At 42.4% G+C, this 19232-nt stretch overlaps 1 protein-coding gene across 1 annotated transcript in view; it reads right to left on the bottom strand.

Annotated features, from left to right (window-relative positions):
• The window catches only part of THSD7A (thrombospondin type 1 domain containing 7A), a 518460-nt gene that overhangs the window by 21600 nt on the left and 477628 nt on the right, over nt 1-19232 (bottom strand). Inside the window, exons 22-25 of the mRNA XM_082258557.1 lie at nt 18251-18396; nt 4426-4600; nt 2216-2389; nt 1515-1610 (exon numbers count right to left, since the gene is read on the bottom strand). Of these exons, the coding sequence (XP_082114683.1) occupies nt 1515-1610; nt 2216-2389; nt 4426-4600; nt 18251-18396 (591 nt within the window). The remainder of the gene's footprint in view (nt 1-1514; nt 1611-2215; nt 2390-4425; nt 4601-18250; nt 18397-19232) is intronic.

The following is a 19232-nucleotide window of genomic DNA, read 5'->3' as shown; positions in this document are numbered from 1 at the left end:
CAAAATTGGTCCAGGGACAGAATGTCAGCAACAGGGTCATGAGCAGTTAAGGCTCAGTGATGCATGTGGGGAGTGAAGGCTGGCTCATGTAGTCCGATCCAATAGAAGAGCTACTGTAGATCAAATTGATGAAAAAGATAAATTGAAAGTTTCGTCAAAACCTAACTAACTCTAAACCTACTCTCAGCCCCATTCTAAAACAAATCTATCTAGTCCTTTAAAGAAAAAATCACTATACTTACCTGTTCTGCAGCTGCTCTGGTCTGGTCCCACGTTGAGCTGTCAGCGGTAGTCAGCGGTGGCTTCAGTGTGAGGGAGTATACAGTAGAGGCAGCCAACAATGGAAGCCCCATAGTAACTATATGGTGGACGTCACTTCCCAGGAGTTTCAAATCCATTGTCGGTTCTGTCCTGCACACAGCATCTGCCACTGGAGACTGGAGAAGGCGCGGACCAGGTATGTATAGCGATTTTTTCTTCACAGGGCTAGATAGATTAGCCTTAAAGAGTAGGATCAGCTTTAGTTAGATTTTGACTAAACTTCCACTTAATTTTGGTTCTGATAGAAAGGTGTCAGAACACTCAGAGCATCACAGATTGTTGTGTCAGGATGCCCTTGCTGACCTGTGTCCACAGCCAAAAGCCCCTACAAGGGGCACGTGAACATCAGAACTGGAACACGGAGCAATGGAAGGAGGTGTCCTTGAGGTATTGATTAAACTCCAAATTCTCCAAATATCAGTCCAATTGAGCATCTGTAGGATGTGCTGGAAAAGCAAGTCTGATCCATGGAGGTCCCACCTCTCTACTTACAGGACTTAAAGGAGCTGCTACCAGGGCCAGCCCTACCATGGGTCCCACTGGGTCCATTGGACCCAGGCAGCACTTAGTGAGGGGCAGCAAATTGACTCCCAAGAGTGTTACGGTTGGCATTTCCCCATCTAATACTGCTGCCCATAGTGCAAACTGATGAGTATGAGGAGGCAGAGGGTCTCCTCTGGGGAACATCCCTCATGTGATTGGGGTGTGCGCAACGACCTCAGATATCAGTGCACTCCATCTAACAGCAGGGCAGGCTGGATCTTCTAGGGCGATGGGCACACAGGCACAGGAGTTACAGGAGAACTGAGGACAGACATTGGGTGTTTGGTGGACTATTCTGGTGGTGAGTTATGGAGGAAGATAACAGTATACATAATATTTTCTAAAGGTTATATTTATATTAAATAATTAATCCGGGGGCCTTTTGTTGGGCATGATTTTTATTTTATTTTTTTTTTGGGGGGGGGGGCAGCATGTTATTCTTGGACCCAGGCAGCACAATGTCTTGGGCCAGCCCTGGCTGCTACTGATGGCTTGGTGCCAGATACCACAGCATACCTTCAGAGGTCTAGTGAGGTTCATGCCTTGATGGGTTACAGTATATATATATTTATTTTATTTTACTTTAGGTGGCTTAATTGTTAAAAAGGTAAAGTGAGAGTTAGAAACAATGAAATGATAAAAACATTAACCTGTCACATTGAGCCCGTCCGATCTCTGGCACCAAACTGCCCGGGAAGATGCTCTCCATGGACCAGTTAACCAATTGTATTCAAAGCATTGCCCGTCTGTGCAGAAAGAAAGACAGAACATAATGGGTTAGTAATGTTAATAAAGAGTATATCTTATGTGGGTACTACAATGGATTCCAAGGAGCCTCCCCAATTCCATACTTCAAATAAAGCCATGTGAACATAGTTACAAAATTTTCCAAATCCTGGGACTCAGAAGTTTTCTTTCAGGTCCTCAAAATTGAATTGTTTGGCCATCACTGAATTTGACCATGATCCTGACCCATGCAAAATCTTATTGAAGTTGCCCTGGCACATTTAATTCCCACCCATGCATAACCAAGCCCAGCCCACTAGGTTCAAGCATAGACCCAAATCATGAGTTAGACATTCTTCTACAGCTCAAACTGGTTATGTTACATAGAATAATGTCCAATAATGGCCTTGAAAAATTTTAAATATACCCATGAATGTTGTTACTGTATACTATGTAATAACTCCTTTATACAAACTACTGATTTATAATGTCTTATATTTAGACTTTCTAATACTTTCTTGTAGTTTTAGTACACATTTTCAAATGTTATAAATCTTTAAAATATATTTATGCCTATTATACATACACTTATCAAGTGTCAGTGAGACTCTTTTATTATACATACCGTGGCATGGTTTGGACTCTAACATTTGTTCCGGGCAGAGATGTTGGTTTTCCATTTCTTGAATAATTACTGCCCTTGAGCGCACCTTAACGCCTCCAAATCCAAGATTCTGACCGTTGACACAGGTCAGCTGGCACAAACTCCACTCCGACCAGTCATTCAAATAGCAGTCCCCTACAAGATGAATATAAAATGTTACAGTCCTATAGCAAGTGATCTAATGAAGGTTAACCCTGTAGAAAGTTGTCCTCTGGTGACTAGTTAGTAGGTTTTATTGGCAATATACAAATGCCGAAATTAGGTGCAGGTAGTCATTTGGTGACAGTCTATAGATCTGGCTATTGTTGCCTAGATTGGTTGATTATCTTTTATCACAGGGCAGCCTTAGGCCGGCCATAAACGTTTCAAATCGTTAATGGGCTGGCTGAATGTACCAAGTTGATTGATCAATCAATTTGGGTACAAATATCCTGCTGGATTCTTTTGCGATTATTGCTAGCGGCTGCTATAGCCGCTAGCGATAATCACTGTCTTCTCCAGGTGGGGACAGCTTCCCCCGCCAGGAGCAGACAATTGCTTGGCAGGAGGGATTCCCCTGTCAGCACTGTCTGTGTTGATGAGGGAATTGTGTGAATTTCTTTTCTGCAGCCTTTGGTTGCTGGAAAGAAATTTGCACTGTGTATGGCCCTGCCTTAGGCACACCAATTTTCTTTCCTTTAACCATCAATACTGAATTCCTCCCGCAGAGCTATTGTATTCTGACAGCGTGAGGTTTCCCAGCCTGTGGAATACAATGATCAATGCTTGCGGCTATAGCCACCGGCAGTGATTGCACCAAGGAAATCCAACAAGCTGGTTGTACTGAAGTCGATTGATTGATCAACTTCAGTACAACCAGCCTGCCCATACATGGATCAAAATTTGGCTTTTTCCTGCTGAACCAGCTACATTTTGATTTATCTTTGGCCGGCTTTAGATAGTCCTGTAAGCCCAAGATAGCCCAAGATCCTGTTCCCCCAAGATAGACCTTTACTTGGTCTGCCTTCTCCCTATAAGGAAACACCTTCCTCTCCTGCCTATGAAGCCAAATTCTAGCTAAAATTCCCCTCAGGTTTGTTCCCAGTGACACCAAGCCAAATAAGAAAAAGAGGACACAGACAGCAGTGATACCATTGTAGAGGCTCTACCCTTTCTCCACCCTATTAAAAATGGGGAGTTTGGGTTTCAAACAGGAACACTTGTATAATCTCAATGTTCTAGCCCAAAGGTATTCTAATGGACATCATGAGATGGTTAGATCATGGTTGCATGTCAAATTATTCTCTTCTATTTCTGAATTGGTTAATTGAAAAAAAAAAGCGTTTTATGAGCTCTACAAGAGAATCTGAGTTAACCAACTCAAGAAGAACAATGCAAGCTCCTTTGTAGCATCAAACGCAGACCAAAAACCTATAAAGCTGGACATAAATGGTCCTAAGAGATGATGATCCTGATTTTGGGAGGCATTCAATGGCTATAACCTTTGGTAGTCAGAGGCTGACAACTTTTTCTAGCTTGGTAGAGATGACAACCCTGTACTTGCACCAACTCAACACTGAGCTGGGACCCATCTCTAGCATCCATGTGCATGTCATTATACAATTTCACAGTAATGCTGCTGTATCCTTCAAAGCAGACACTTCCTATTTATGTACCAAAGTACCTGACAAACAGGCCTGGAAACCCCAAACTGCCAGGATATCCTGAAAAAAAAAATCCGTCTGCGGCACACCGTGAAGTCCAACACTTGTAAATCTTTATTTTTCCAGGACAGGCTGCATGAAGCCCCACCTGGAACTTCTTAGAGAAGGAGGTTCCAGTTGGGCTTCATGCAGCTTGTCCTCCAAAAAAATAAAAAATTCACAAGTATTGGACTTCATAGTGTGCCACTGGCTGTTTTTCTTTGGACATTTTTTAACAGAGTATGGAAAAGTTAGCCTTCCTTTTCCAGTGGCCCTTCCCCTCATTCCGTCTCCTGGTTTTACTGAGAAACACAGTCAAGGGGAATCTCCCCAACAGAGTCGCAGACATAATTTAAACCCAACAGGGATTCCAAGCCTTATCCACTGTATTCGAACTAAACAAAAAAATGATTCTGTCTGACGTTCAGCTTTATTCTGATTGGTCTCTTTGAGAAAAACACTGCCCTCCTAGAGGAGCTCTATACCTACCTGGGCATGGTACGATACAGGACTCTTCTAATACAATGTTCTTATCACCATTGACAACGAGGTCAATGTCTCCACAAAACTCCTCATCCACAAATTTCCCTGAGTCTTCTGAAGTGCCATCATAAACCACACAGGACATGTTCCTGAATCGTGTGCCTTCTCCACACTGGGCATCCTGTTGAAGACCAAGAAAAGGTGTTAAATTATAGTATTTTTCCAGTTTTATATCTACATGCTCTGTTCCTCGCCATCTTGGATATGATGTCAGCAGCCCCAGCAGACTCACAGCTGTCACTAAGGTAACACTCTATAGTATGGGACTCCAAACTGCGGCCCACGGGTCAAATGTGGTCCTTTGCTTGCCTTTATCTGGCCCTTAGGGCACTATTCCTCCCACTGACACCAAAAATGGGGTACTATTCTTCCAACTGACAGCAATAATGTTTTTTGTCTTTACTCCCACTGACCACCAAGCCTAGGGCACTTTGCACTCCTGCTGATCACAGTCCATCCCCCCTAAAATTTGAAGGGCAGTAAACTGGCCCTTTGTTTTCAAAACTTTGATGCCCTCTGCTCTTCAGTATTCTCCTTAGCTCCTCCCCCGAAGTGACATAAAAGGTTATGTAGGGAGTAGAGGAGAGGGGTAGAGGAGCTGAACCAACAGATAGCATAATTAGACACGCCCAGAAGAGTAGAGGGATGTGCCATACAAGGGGGAAGGGGGTCAGTGCTATGGAATTTACTTTTCCTGGAGTAGTCACAATTTCTAGCAGGTTTAAAGGCACATTGCAAGAGAACAAACATTGTTTATGAAAGGGAAAACAACTTAAAACACCCAGTTTTTCCTTGCTTTTGTCTGAAAATGAAAAGTTGGTTACCCAAACCAGCAGCTGAACATTACTGACTTCATATTGGCAACAAATTGGGCCCAATTAGCCATTTTCCCTCCCCGGTGTCATGTGACTCGTTAGTGTTACAAGGTCTCAGGTGTGAAAGGGGAGCAGGTGTGCAGCTCTCTCATACTGGTCACTGGAAGTTCAACATGGCACCTCATGGCATAGAACTCTGAGGATCTGAAAAAAAGAATTGTTGCTCTACATAAAGATGGCCTAGGCAATAAGAAGATTGCCAAGACCCTGAAATTGAGCTGCAGTACGGTGGCCAAGACCATACGGCGGTTTAACAGGACAGGTTCCACTCAGAACAGGCCTCACCATGGTCAACCAAAGAAGTTGAGTGCACGTGCTCAGCGTCATATCCCGAGGTTGTCTTTGGGAAATGGACATATGAGTGTTGCCAGCATTGCTGCAGAAGTTGAAGGGGTGCATCAAAAGACACTGCATCAAATTGGTCTGCATGGCTGTGGTCCCAGAAGGAAGCCTGTTCAAGTTCTAAAGATGATGCACAAGAAAGCCCGCAAACCGTTTGTTGAAGACAAGCAGACTAAAAACATGGATTACTGGAACCATATCCTGTCGTCTGATGAGACCAAGATAAATTTATTTGCTTCGGATGGTGTCAAGCGTGTGTGGCGGCAACCAGGTGAAGAGTACAGAAACAAGTGTGTCATGTCTACAGTCAAGCATGGTAGTGGGAGTGTCATGGTCTGGGGCTGTATGAGTGCTGCCGGCACTGGGGAGTTACAGTTCATTGAGGGAACCATGAATGCCAACATCCACTGTGACATACTGAAGCAGAGCATATTCCCCTCCTTTCGAAGGCTGGACCGTAGGGCAGTATTCCAACATGATACCTCCAAGGTACCACTGCCTTGCTAAAGAAGCTGAGGGTAAAGGTGATGGACTGGCCAAGCATGTCTCCAGACCTAAACCCTATTAAGCATCTGTGGGGCATCCTCAAACAGAAGGTGGAGGAGCGCAAGGTCTCTAACATCGACCAGGTAGGGGATGTCGTCATGCAGGCAGTGGAGGAGGACTCCAGTGGCAACCTGTGAAGCTCTGGTGAACTCACACCCAAATGGGTTAAGGCAGTGCTGGAAAATAATGTTAGTCGCTCAAAATATCGACACTTTGGGCCCAATTTGAGCATTTTCCCTTAGGGGTGTAGTCACTTTTGTTGCTAGCATTTTAAACACTAATGGCTGTGTGTTGAATTATTTTGAGGGGACATCAAATTTACAAGCTGTACACTCACTTCTTTGCATTGTAGCAAAGTGTCATTTCTTCAGTGTTGTCACATGAAAAGATATAATAAAATATTTACAAAAATGTGAGGGGCGTACTCACTTTTGTGAGATACTGTATGTGCATTGATGATGGAGAAATGTCATATTTCCTTATCAAAGCTATATAAGGGAATATTTCCTTATCAAAGCCACAATATCTAGGAAGCCTCCAATATCCTGGTTACCTTAGCTGACCTCATACCAGGGGAATGGCATTACAAACTGACCAAGACCTTAAAAGGTCATGTTGCTTGCAAGGGGAGTTGGCCATTTCCTTATATACAAGCCCTGTATATAACCCAGCTAAAAACTTGGAATATTAAGTCTTGTCTCCAGAGCTGCATTATGCATGTGTCTAGTCTGATCATCTGTGCCACGCCACGCAAGTGGACGGTTCTTAGTGACGAATAGGCATCTTTAGTTAGGTATTCTGGTCATATCTTCTAATATTATTACATGTGTTATCTGTATCTGTCATTACTTAATTAAATGTTATACTTATACGTATTTGTGTGATCTCTCTTTGCACATCTTGAATATAACCCCCCAAAAATATAAACTATAACGTATCTGTGAGAAAACAATAGATCAGATTTATTATTGATGTACAAACCCGATTCCAAAAAAGTTGGGACACTGTACAAATTGTGAATAAAAACAGAATGAAATGATGTGGAAGTTTGAAATTTCAATATTTTATTCAGAATAAATCATAGATGACATATCACATGTTTAAAATGAGAAAAGGTTTCATTTTAAGGGAAAAATAAGTTGATTTTTAATTTCATGGCATCAACACATATCAAAAAAATTAGGACAAGGCCATGTTTACCACTGTGTGGCCTCCCCTCTTCTTTTTATAACAGTCTGCAAATGTCTGGGGACTGAGGAGACAAGTTTCTGAAGTTTAGGAATAGGAATGTTGTCCCATTCTTGTCTAATACAGGCTTCTAGTTGCTCAACTGCCTTAGGTCTTCTTTGTCACATCTTCCTCTTTATGATGCGCCAAATGTTTTCTATGGGTGAAAGATCTGGACTGCAGGCTGGCCATTTCAGTACCCGGATCCTTCTTCTACACAGCCATGATGTTGTAATTGATGCAGTATGTGGTCTGGCATTGTCATGTTGGAAAATGCAAGGTCTTCCCTGAAAGACGACGTCTGGATGGGAGCATATGTTGTTCTAGAACTTGGATATACCTTTCAGCATTGATGGTGCCTTTCCAGATGTGTAAGCTGCCCATGCCACATGCACTAATGCAACCCCATACCATCAGAGATGCAGGCTTCTGAACTGAGCGCTGATAACAACTTGGGTTGTCCTTGTCCTCTTTAGTCCGGGTGACATGGCGTCCCAGTTTTCCAAAAATAACTTAAAATTTTCATTCATCTGTCCACAGAACAGTTTTCCACTTTGCCACAGTCCATTTTAAATGTGCCTTGGCCCAGAGAAAACGCCTGCGCTTCTGGATCATGTTTAGATATGGCTTCTTTTTTGGCCTATAGAGTTTTAGCTGACAGCGGCGAATGGCACGGTGGATTGTGTTCACCGACAATGTTTTCTGAAAGTATTCCTGAGCCCATGTTGTGATTTCCATTACAGTAACATTCCTGTATGTAATGCAGTGCCGTCTAAGGGCCCGAAGATCATGGGCATCCAGTATGGTTTTTCGGCCTTGACCCTTACGCACAGAGATTGTTCCAGATTCTCTGAATCTTTGGATGATTTTATGCACTGTAGATGATGATAACTTGAAACTCTTTGCAATTTTGCTCTGAGAAACTCCTTTCTGATATTGATCCACTATTTTTTGCCGCAGCATTGGGGGAATTGGTGATCCTTTGCCCATCTTGACTTCTGAGAGACACTGCCACTCTGAGAGGCTCTTTTTATACCCAATCATGTTGCCAATTGACCTGATAAGTTGCAAATTGGTCCTCCAGCTGTTCCTTTTATGTACATTTAACTTTTCCGGCCTCCTATTGCTACCCAACTTTTTTTGGAATATGTAGCTCTCATGAAATCCAAAATGAGCCAATATTTGGCATGACATTTCAAAACGTCTCACTTTCAACATTTGATATGTTATCTATATTATATTGTGAATAAAATATAAGTTTATGAGATTTGTAAATTAGTCCATTCCTTTTTTAATCACAATTTGTACAGTGTCCCAACTTTTGTGGAATTGGGTTTGTAGTTTCATGGTGCCATTTTATGCCCTGTACACATACCCTAAAGTTGAGTAAATCTTCACATTCCAGTGTCAGAATTTTGTCTTTGTGTTCAAACATGAGGAATGTTACTGCACGGATTAATGCATTATCCCTGTCTGCAGTCTAAGAACTGACACGTCCTGTGAAGAAACTACATATCCCACAGTCCCTGGGTCTCTCAGTATAGTGTTCTGCGGGTGAGAGCTACACAATAGTTAGATCTGACACAGACACACACAGGCAGAGCAATGAAGGGAAGAAATGTGTTTCATCACAGTAGCATGCCCACATTTGTCATGCAACACAATTGAAATCTTAAGTTATATATTGGATGCTGTATGACCCGGAAAAAGAAGTTGCCTGACCCTTTAGTAAACAGGGACAAGCCAGGTGAATACATGGACATAGGGGAATCGATCGGTCAAAACACCACAAACTGCGGCAGCAACATGTGAGAACACTATTACAAGTAAGGCTGGATACAGTATATAACTTTTGTTGTTTTATTTACCTTCAACTATGTAGTGCAAAGGCCTGCCTGATTGCATACAATTTAAAAGTGTTTAGGTTTGACCTCATATTATATGGATTTGGTAAATCTAAAGGAAAAAAATCTAAAGAAAATTGTATAGTGTGTATCCAGCTTAAGGCACACAAAGGACACAGGGAATATAACTACACTAATACCTAGTGAAATCAACAAACTCATTTGAAAGTGTACAATGCCTTTAGGGTTCCAGTGCCATGGATACAATACTGTAAGCAATTTTGAAGTTGGTGATAGGGTCTCTTTAAGACTATAGCTTTCCTCCTAAGAAATGCTAACAGACATTTTGAAGTATACAGCGCCTTGGCTGATTTTATAAGAATTTGTGTGTCATTGATTGAGCATAATATGATGAAATAACCCGGTACAGTTGTATTTGGTCTGGCGAGGAGCCTGTGGGATTTCACATGCCATTTCCAGATTGTAATACAAAGTAATGCACGCTGGAAGACGGGAAAAATGCTTTTACCTGCAAATCCGCTAAGCAACAACTCGTGTCTGTTATTCCAGAATCTAGAGGGAACGCGGTAATCACATGATTGCTGCTGACACATCTTACTTTGCATTTTATTGAAGGTTTAGGTTATCTTACAGGATATACATTATTCTTCATTGTGCTCTGCAGGTGAATGGAGTGCTGTGATTGCAATCAGACTGTGTGGGCTTCAGAATATATGAAATATATGTGAAGATACCGGGGTTAATCTGAATAAGTGGAGTGCGGCATTAGATAAAAGTTGGGTATATTTTCTTATTAATGCCCATTCCAGGGACGCAAGAGAGCCTCTTAAGTTTGAGTTCAAGTCAAATGTTTGCTCCTCTAAAAACAATCTATCCTGATTGAACCTCACTATGTAAGTTGAGTTGTGGAGCTAAAACATTTTTAGCTTTTTTGCTGCTGAATAGGCAGTTTTTAGTGTTTCCATTTTTCCACCTTAAAATGGTTGTAAACATCTGAAATGAAAAATGAACAAAGCCTCTTTTTTTTTTTCTATAGTGTGTACTTGCCATCATTCAAAGCACTTAGTGTGATTTATGTCTGCTCTCTCATTCCTTTGCTATTTGCATTTGTCACCTCTGGCAGTCGATGCCGCCACCAAGCAATTCCGGGGAACAACCTTGCCCCTGCAACACAGCAGGTGATTGGCAGGCTCAGCTGTGCAAATTTTCCTGTAAGACTGTGTAAAAGGAGGAGGTGTCCATTCTTTACACTCAGATCTCATTTTACACTTGGCTTCCTGTTCTATGCAGTGCAGTATGTAACACCAGATCCCCACCCCCTGCCTTCTACTGTAGAGCTGAGAGATGCTGTGTAAATTCTGTACTTTGAACAGCTGTAGAGGAGATAGGGCAAAAGATAAACATGTACAACTTATATAGGAGGATTTGTGTCATCATAGTGTATCCCCTGAGGCCCGTCATTTCAGTTGGTATATGTAAAGGTTTATAACCACTTTACCACATAACTTTGGTTATGGCTAGAGCCTGGTGGGCTGGGTCAGTCCTTGACTTTCTTGGATGCTTCAACACTGAGACCTCTCTGCAGACCTCCCAGCTCCTTTTGCTACCTTCTCTACAATATATCATATAATAAACCAGCCTTTTTCCACCAGGGTGCCCAGGCATCCTGGGGTGCCTTGAGGTTTATTTAGGGGCATCTTGGCAAAATGCCTACAAATTGCCCAAATATTGTATACAAGGTGGTGGGTGGATGAAGCCTGCCTTTTAATTACACAAAGCCACAGATTTTTATTGTGCACCCTTACAATCTTCTAGCTGCCAATTACGACCAATGACATCATCAGTTGATAAGGAGGATGTCGGTGCCCTGCACAGCATCCTTGTTTGACCCTCCCCTGACTCTCTCCATTAGCTTTGGGGTCACATTAGCTGAGTGATGGAGAAAAACTGGGGGAGAAGAGAAACATTGCAATACTAGTCAGTAATAAACAGGCAAAAAATTTGGGGGAGCATACCCATGTATTTCTAAAGCTGCTGCAGCTATGAACCAAAAGACATGTATATTAAAAAAGAATAGCGCGCAAATGCAAAAGAAATAACTACCAAATCTGAAGACAATCCATAAATAAAAATGGGGGTTTGGTCCCACCAAATGGCCATATCGTGCTCAAGCCCACTACTGCGTCAAAGTACCCCATTATCAGTGGGTCCTACACTATCCATGAAAAAGAGATGAATCCAGCCCTTCTAACCCTTGGAGATAATACTCCTTGCTGGGAAGGATGTGCAAATGCACTACAGGGGACTCCTCCTATATCCACTTGATGGTGGACACTGATTGAGTACAGGTGTGTGTGGGGGGGTGGGGAGGGTTGCTCAACCTCGATAGTCTGGTCAGACCGAATACATAATAAACAGGCAAAAAATTTGGGGGAGCATACCCATGTATTTCTAAAGCTGCTGCAGCTATGAACCAAAAGACATGTATATTAAAAAAGAATAGCGCGCAAATGCAAAAGAAATAACTACCAAATCTGAAGACAATCCATAAATAAAAATGGGGGTTTGGTCCCACCATATGGCCATATCGTGCTCAAGCCCACTACTGCGTCAAAGTACCCCATTATCAGTGGGTCCTACACTATCCATGAAAAAGAGATGAATCCAGCCCTTCTAACCCTTGGAGATAATACTACCTCTGGTAGTTATTTCTTTTGCATTTGCGCGCTATTCTTTTTTAATATACATGTCTTTTGGTTCATAGCTGCAGCAGCTTTAGAAATACATGGGTATGCTCCCCCAAATTTTTTGCCTGTTTATTATGTATTCGGTCTGACCAGACTATCGAGGTTGAGCAACCCTCCCCACCCCCCCACACACACCTGTACTCAATCAGTGTCCACCATCAAGTGGATATAGGAGGAGTCCCCTGTAGTGCATTTGCACATCCTTCCCAGCAAGGAGTATTATCTCCAAGGGTTAGAAGGGCTGGATTCATCTCTTTTTCATGGATAGTGTAGGACCCACTGATAATGGGGTACTTTGACGCAGTAGTGGGCTTGAGCACGATATGGCCATATGGTGGGACCAAACCCCCATTTTTATTTATGGATTGTCTTCAGATTTGGTAGTTATTTCTTTTGCATTTGCGCGCTATTCTTTTTTAAAATACTAGTCAGTACCAGTTTGAACCTCTAACGTTGGATCTCCTACATGTGTGGATGTTGCTGCATTAGGTAAAACTATTAGAATTTTAGGATGGGGTGCCTCAACACTGTCCATAATTTTAAAGGGTGCCCCAAGACTGTACATTGGTGTATTGGGCCAAATAATGTAAAATACATCTGTATTTTGGCACCTGAGAACCACAGCAAATCACCGCCTGTACGACTGAATTACAGGATATGGCTTTACACAGGTAATTACAGATGTCAAAAGGTTATGTCTGTACATGTACCCATATTTACACTCAGAGCTGTGTATACTCACATCCTGCAGTCCGTATCCTGCAGTTCATTTGTACAAGAGGCTATATGTAAAACCTGTCCTATTTTATGTTATGTGGCCCAATATGTCCTCGTGCGTGAGTCCTTTAGAAACTGGCAGGGAGTTTTACCAAATACCAAAATATCAGTCCTAGGCACACCAACAGGCTTGCCACCTTTTCTTCAAGCCAAACCCAAACACTTTAGCAGCACACATTAAATATTTATTTAATTATTTTAAGGAAAATGCTGTGGAGTCTTGATGTACAGGGGTATCTGCTCACCATAGCCCCCACTTACATCAGAGTTGACAGCATTCCCTCTTAAATCAGGGTTCCCAAAGCCCCCCTTTACATCTGAGTCCTCTTTACCTCAGTGTGCTCACTCACATACACACACACTTTTATAAATACATGTAAACAGTTTAAAATGTATTAACATTCGAACAATGTCAGTAGAGCAGTGGATGTGTCAGTAAAGCAGTGCACGTGTCAGTAGAACAGTGGACGGTGTCAGTAGAGCAGTGGATGTGTCAGTAGAGCAGTGGATGGTGTTAGTAGGGCAGTGGACGATGTCAGTAGAGCAGTGGACGGTGTCAGTAGAGCAGTGGATGTGTCAGTAGAGCAGTGGATGTGTCAGTAGAGCAGTGGACGGTGTCAGTAGAGCAGTGGACGGTGTCAGTAGAGCAGTGGATGTGTCAGTAGAGCAGTGGATGTGTCAGTAGAGCAGTGGATGGTGTCAGTAAAGCAGTGGATGGTGTCAGTAAAGCAGTGGACGGTGTCAGTAGAGCAGTGGATGGTGTCAGTAGAGCAGTGGACGGTGTCAGTAGAGCAGTGGATGTGTCAGTAGGGCAGAGGTTGGTGTCAGTGGGACAGTGGATTATGTCAGTCAGTAGAGCAGAGGTTGGTATCAGTAGAGCAGTGGATGTGTCAGTAGAGCAGAGGTTGGTGTCAGTGGGACAGTGGAGGACTGTGTCAGTAGAGCACTGGATGGTGTCCGTAGGGCAGTGGACTGTATCAGTAGTTTTTTTTTTTTCTTTTGCTATTTTTTTTACAATTTTATTTTTTAATAATTTTTTACGATCATTTTTTAAATTATTTTTTTAGGAGCCCTGTTGGGGGACTTAGTGAGATATCAGGGGTCTAGACCCCTGATGTCTCACTTTGGAGTTAGAAAAAAAGACGGAGGACAGAGATTTCCCAGTCCCTTTCTATGTAGCCTCAGCAGCCTGCAGGAGAGGAAGGGGGCAGGGGGAATCTGCCCTGCACAGGATGATTAGGGTGTGCCCAGGTGCCCATGCCAATGGGGGCCACAGTCTGGTCTTAATAATGTGTCTAGGTTTAGGGGGTTTGAAACACAGACACATGATTCAAAACCCAAACTGTCTGGGTTAAAATCCAGACGAGTGGCAACCCTATGCACTGAACTGCAATTAAAAAAACTGGAGATTTGCCATATAATAGAGACATCCATGAAAGTTGTGCCTAAGCAATACCTTGAAAAACCTACCCTTTGTCTTGAATTCCTTCTGAAAAATAGCTGCGCATATCCTTGTATGAGAGTGTGCCACAAACAAACAGTTTTTATATTGATATTATTACATTTAGAGATCCTATGTAAGATCCTACTTTTATGTACTTATGTTTTCAATATAAATTGTATACTGTGTAATATGTTGTCCTTTTACAATTTTTGTAATTGTTTATAACTACATGTATCATATATATTCATCTTTTATACAATACATTTCCCCTCTTCTTTACTTAAATGCTTCATTTAAAGTCCCATTACTCTGTTTTTCTCTTTTTCTTGCCATGATCTTAGTTTTCTTAATGTTCAATCTGAAGCCAGCTTTTGCTCTCTTCTCTTTCACCCTTATTAAGAGATTTTTTTAGCTCTTCATAACTGCCATTAGTGTGGTATCGTCTCTATATCTCAGGCTGTTGATATTTCTCCCTGCAATCTTAATTCCGGCTTGTGATTCGTTGATCCTGGCATATCGCATGATGTACTCTGCATATAAGTTAAATAAGTAGGGTGACAATATACATTCTTGCCGCACTCCTTTCTCAATTTTAAACCAGTCAGTTGTTCCATGTCCTGTTCTAACTGTTGCTTCTTGACTTGCTTACAGGTTTTTCAGAAGACAGGTGAGGTGGTCTGTGTAGCACAATTCCCAAGGGAGTTGCTGAAGATGGGTTCCTCTGGGTTACCATTAACAACAGTAGAACAGTCAGACATATTTCCAAGTGGTTTTACTTCAGACAAGGACCAGTCCAGTTTCTTTGGTTTTTATGTTTTATTAGGAACTTGGATAGGAGAAGGGATGAGTGGGATACTCCAACAGAACTAAACTTTGCACGATAAGCAGGGACGATCTGATAAATGCTGTTTACTGCTGGATAAATGCTGCTTAACGCTGGTTAAATGCTGAGTGAGTAACGCTGAGTTGAGCTAGTCATGGCTAGGCCGCTTTACTTTGCCTTTTGACTGTGAAAGAGTCCTTTAGCTTCCTAAGGCACTCCTTTCCTGAGGTAGCTGTCCTCTAAGGTAGACTGTTCTGCTGAGCAACTTCAGGGCCCTTCCTGGCACCCCCTTTCCCCCTAATCTTCAGGGCTTTACAACTTGGCACCCCCTTTTACAGTAACACTCCAGGTTAGCTGGCCCTTGGATCCCCTTGACCTTTCTGGAGTGGTCCCCTCTCTTAGGCAGACCCCTGGGCAGATGCTTAGGTACTCACGATACTGTTTTCCAGAAGAATCCTGGCCTACAGCTCCACTTGGTCAGCACACACTGGAACCTTTACAGCACAGCTCATCCCCTGGTCCCTAGGCCGACTGCCTGGACCACCTTAGTCAGCAACAGGAGGAGAGACAGCCGTCACCCTCCTCCTGGGACCTGGCTTCCGGCCGAAGACACCCTGTCACATGCTCCCTCCAGATTTATTCCCAATCCCAGGATGCATTGCAGCAATGCCCACCCACGGGGACAGTCATAAACCCTGGTGTGCTATTGGCTAGGTTTCCTCCACTGTCCAACAAGGTCACTCATTGGATACAGTGGGGAGACTCCCCAGACTCAACAGAACACACCTGGAAACATGTGACAGGCTAACTGACAGATCAGACCCTCCTGATAAGCAAAACAGGGTCACATATGTGTTTTACCTAGCACCTACCTAGGAGGGTGCTACATCAGGTATTCCCATTTCTTTCAGTATTTGCCACATCTTGTTGTGATCCACACAATCAAAGGCCTTGATGTAGTCAATAAAGCAGAAGTAGACATTGTTCTGGGACTCCCTTGCTTTCTCTATGATCCAGCAAATGTTGGCAATTTGATCTCTAGTTCCTCTATATAATTATATACTTTATTATAATATAATATAATATAATATATAACATAAACTATAGTTTATAGACACAAGTTTTTTTTCCTAATAAAGTAGGAATACTGACAATAATATTTACATTACATGGACAGTATATTGTGTTTTCAACTAGCACATATTTACATTATTTCAGTGTTTACCCTTAAAAAAATGTTTATTGCTTTTTTGTTATTGTAGTGGATTTTTATATCAGCCACTAGAGGGAGCTCCTAATCACTACTATAACTGTCCCTTGCTTTAAAGCAAAACTTTAACCTAAATGTAAATGTTTTCCAGCAGGAAGGTTTTTTGTTATTGCAGAAGAGACATGCTGGGGTTAATTTACTGCAGACAAATAGGCTGTTCACTTAGTAAATTGAGTTTTCATTTTGCATGGGAATTTTCCATTAGGTTAGTGAATGGAGTGAAGCTTTGCTGAATCTCATCATGTGCAACGAAACATTTTTTTTTTTTGCTTTTCGTTTTCTCTGCGCATGGTTTGGTTATTTATTTATTGCTAATTGAATTTTCAACACATTCACTAAGCTAAGTGAAAATTATCTACACATGCTCTTCCTCTAAAAGAACCCTACAATGTCTCTTCTGCAATAAAGAATTTTTACCTTCCTCCTTGCAAACTTTTTAAACTGCGTATGCTCAGCTTAGTGTACGATCCTGGCATCTTCCAAGTTCTGGGATGAAGGAAATCTTGTGCGCATACGCAGAAGTTACGTCATCCCAGCCAGGCCAGCCAAGATGGCCAGAGAACTGATGTCAGGGCTGTGAAAGGGGAAGGGTTAGGCAGGGGCGTAACTACAAGGGTTGCAGGGGTTGCAATTGCAACCGGGCCCCAAGCTCCAGGGGGGCTGTGCGGCTCCCCTGTACACCTGGATAGGAGGGGTGGCGGGGGCAGCATGTAGAGAAATCACTGTCCTCCTTTTTCCTCCTGTAGCTGCAGGAGAAAAATGGAGGAGATTGGTTCCTCTGTATGCTGCCCCCGCCGCTCCTCCTATCCAGTTCACTTGTGTTCTGCTGTCTCTGGGCCCCTGTGTGCTCCCTGGGCCCCCCCCCCAGTGCTCCCTCCCCTCTCCTGCCGGCTGCTGCAGGGAATGTGTCACAATAGAGAACCAGGGAGGGGTCGGTAAATATGTTCTGAATGGACAGAGTCATAGTCAGTCACATTGTAAAAAAATAAAATAAAAATGATAAAAAATAATACAATTAAAATACCAAAAAATAAAAACTACTGACACCAGTGGGTGAACTTCCAGGATCGCAAAGGTCACACTTGCAACCGGGCCCTGGCATTCCACCACTGTGGGGAGGCCCCAAGATGGCAGGAAGGGGGCCCACTGCAGAACTTGTGAAAGAGTCCCGCTGCAGGACCGTAATAAAGGGCCCCGCAACGAGAGTAAAGGGCCCCAGGATCAGTGGGAAGAGCCCCAGGCTTGAAGGGAAGGGCCCCGGCTAGGGGCCCGGGAGGGGGCCTTCATGGTTCTTGCACCGGGCCCTGTAGGTTCTAGTTACGCTTCAGGGGTTAGGTAAAGCCCTTTGAAGCCTAAGCTCACCATGTAGTTTTTTTTTTTTAGCTGATTACATTCCCATATAGAGCTAAAAATTGTAAAAAGGCTGTTATTCTACTGTAAGTTTTTCTTTCTAACATCCTTGTTAGAGATTTATATTGAACAGCCCTTGTTTCTGACACTAAGGGGTCAAATTATAAAAAAAAAGTCTCGAGCATTCACACAACCCTCATAATTAATCCCAGTAATTTGCCCAATATGTTTATTTCCCATATTCGTCAGCGCCATCCAGTGGCCATAATGCTGTATTTTCTTGATTGAGGTATTTCAGGAAAATAACACATTATGGCCACTAGATGGAGCTGACATTCATAAGAAATAATTGCATGAGGGAAAATCTTGAAATTATCCAAGACAGCTGTACAAATGCTGGAGGTTGGGATAACACGTGTACTCTACTTAATTATTGGCTTTGAGCAGAGTTGCACTTTACTCAGTTTATGTATGATTGTAAAGAAATAATTCAGAAGTGCCATACCTCCACAGCACACTGGGACCAGCGTCCATACTGCCATCGGTAACAGGGCTTCACCGGGCAAGGCTTGGATTGCTGCATCTGAGAAGGACAAGGGCGCCCATCTCCCTGAGAAGGCTGGATCACAGTTCTCTTCCGCATCATCTTCCCTGCAATGCAAATATCTCAGTTATTATCATTCTAAAAGAGTATGTAATGGAATATATATATAGTTAATTAAAAGAGAACTGATATATTATGTTACACATGCATTGTTGTTTGTTGGCCTTTAACTAATTTTGTCCCTTCCTCCCTCCGTAGCTAGGAGACGCTCTCAATGTAGTTAGCCCCACCCTTCTTCCTCATGCTTTAGTCTTCATTCATCACATGTGCTGTATTCTGCTGGTCTATAGTCTATATGGTCTAGACATACTGATTGTTTGACCTATCAGATGGTCATCTGTTAAGATCTGCACAAGCTTTTTATTAAAGCTTTTTATGATCTGCAAGATATCATCTGGATCGAGTCACTGTCTGCCAAGCTACTAGACTGTGAGTTAAAGCTATCTCACCACAACTGGATCAGTTATAGAGATCACACTTTCGGTGCTTAGATTACTGAAGTCAAACGCCAAACATTCTAACATGCTCATATAATCAAAAAGAGGAGAAATTGCACTCAGAGGGCAAATATAGCCACTAGCACATCAACTGACATAAATTGATCAAAAACTAGTGTAAAAATGAGTGCAGCGCTACAGGTGATGTAAATTCAAGGATTATAAGTGACAAGTTATACACATAAAATAATATACATGATTACTGTGAATATACAGTACATGAAAAATATAGTGATAAATAAATAAAGTCCAGAATATACAAAAGCCACAGTAAAAGTCAAAGGCTCAAATCAAGTGATTGCCCTGAAAGTCTATGTGTGTTCAAAAGTAGCAAATCGTGAAAAAAGACATCGCTCCGTGATCCACCACCATTTAAAAAAATGCAC

The sequence above is a fragment of the Pelophylax lessonae genome (genome assembly GCF_965119305.1).
Source record: "Pelophylax lessonae genome assembly, chromosome: 5".
NCBI classification, from domain to species: domain Eukaryota; kingdom Metazoa; phylum Chordata; class Amphibia; order Anura; family Ranidae; genus Pelophylax; species Pelophylax lessonae.
Note: the sequence above shows the minus strand (reverse complement) of the source record. Positions and strands in the feature narration are given on the sequence as shown.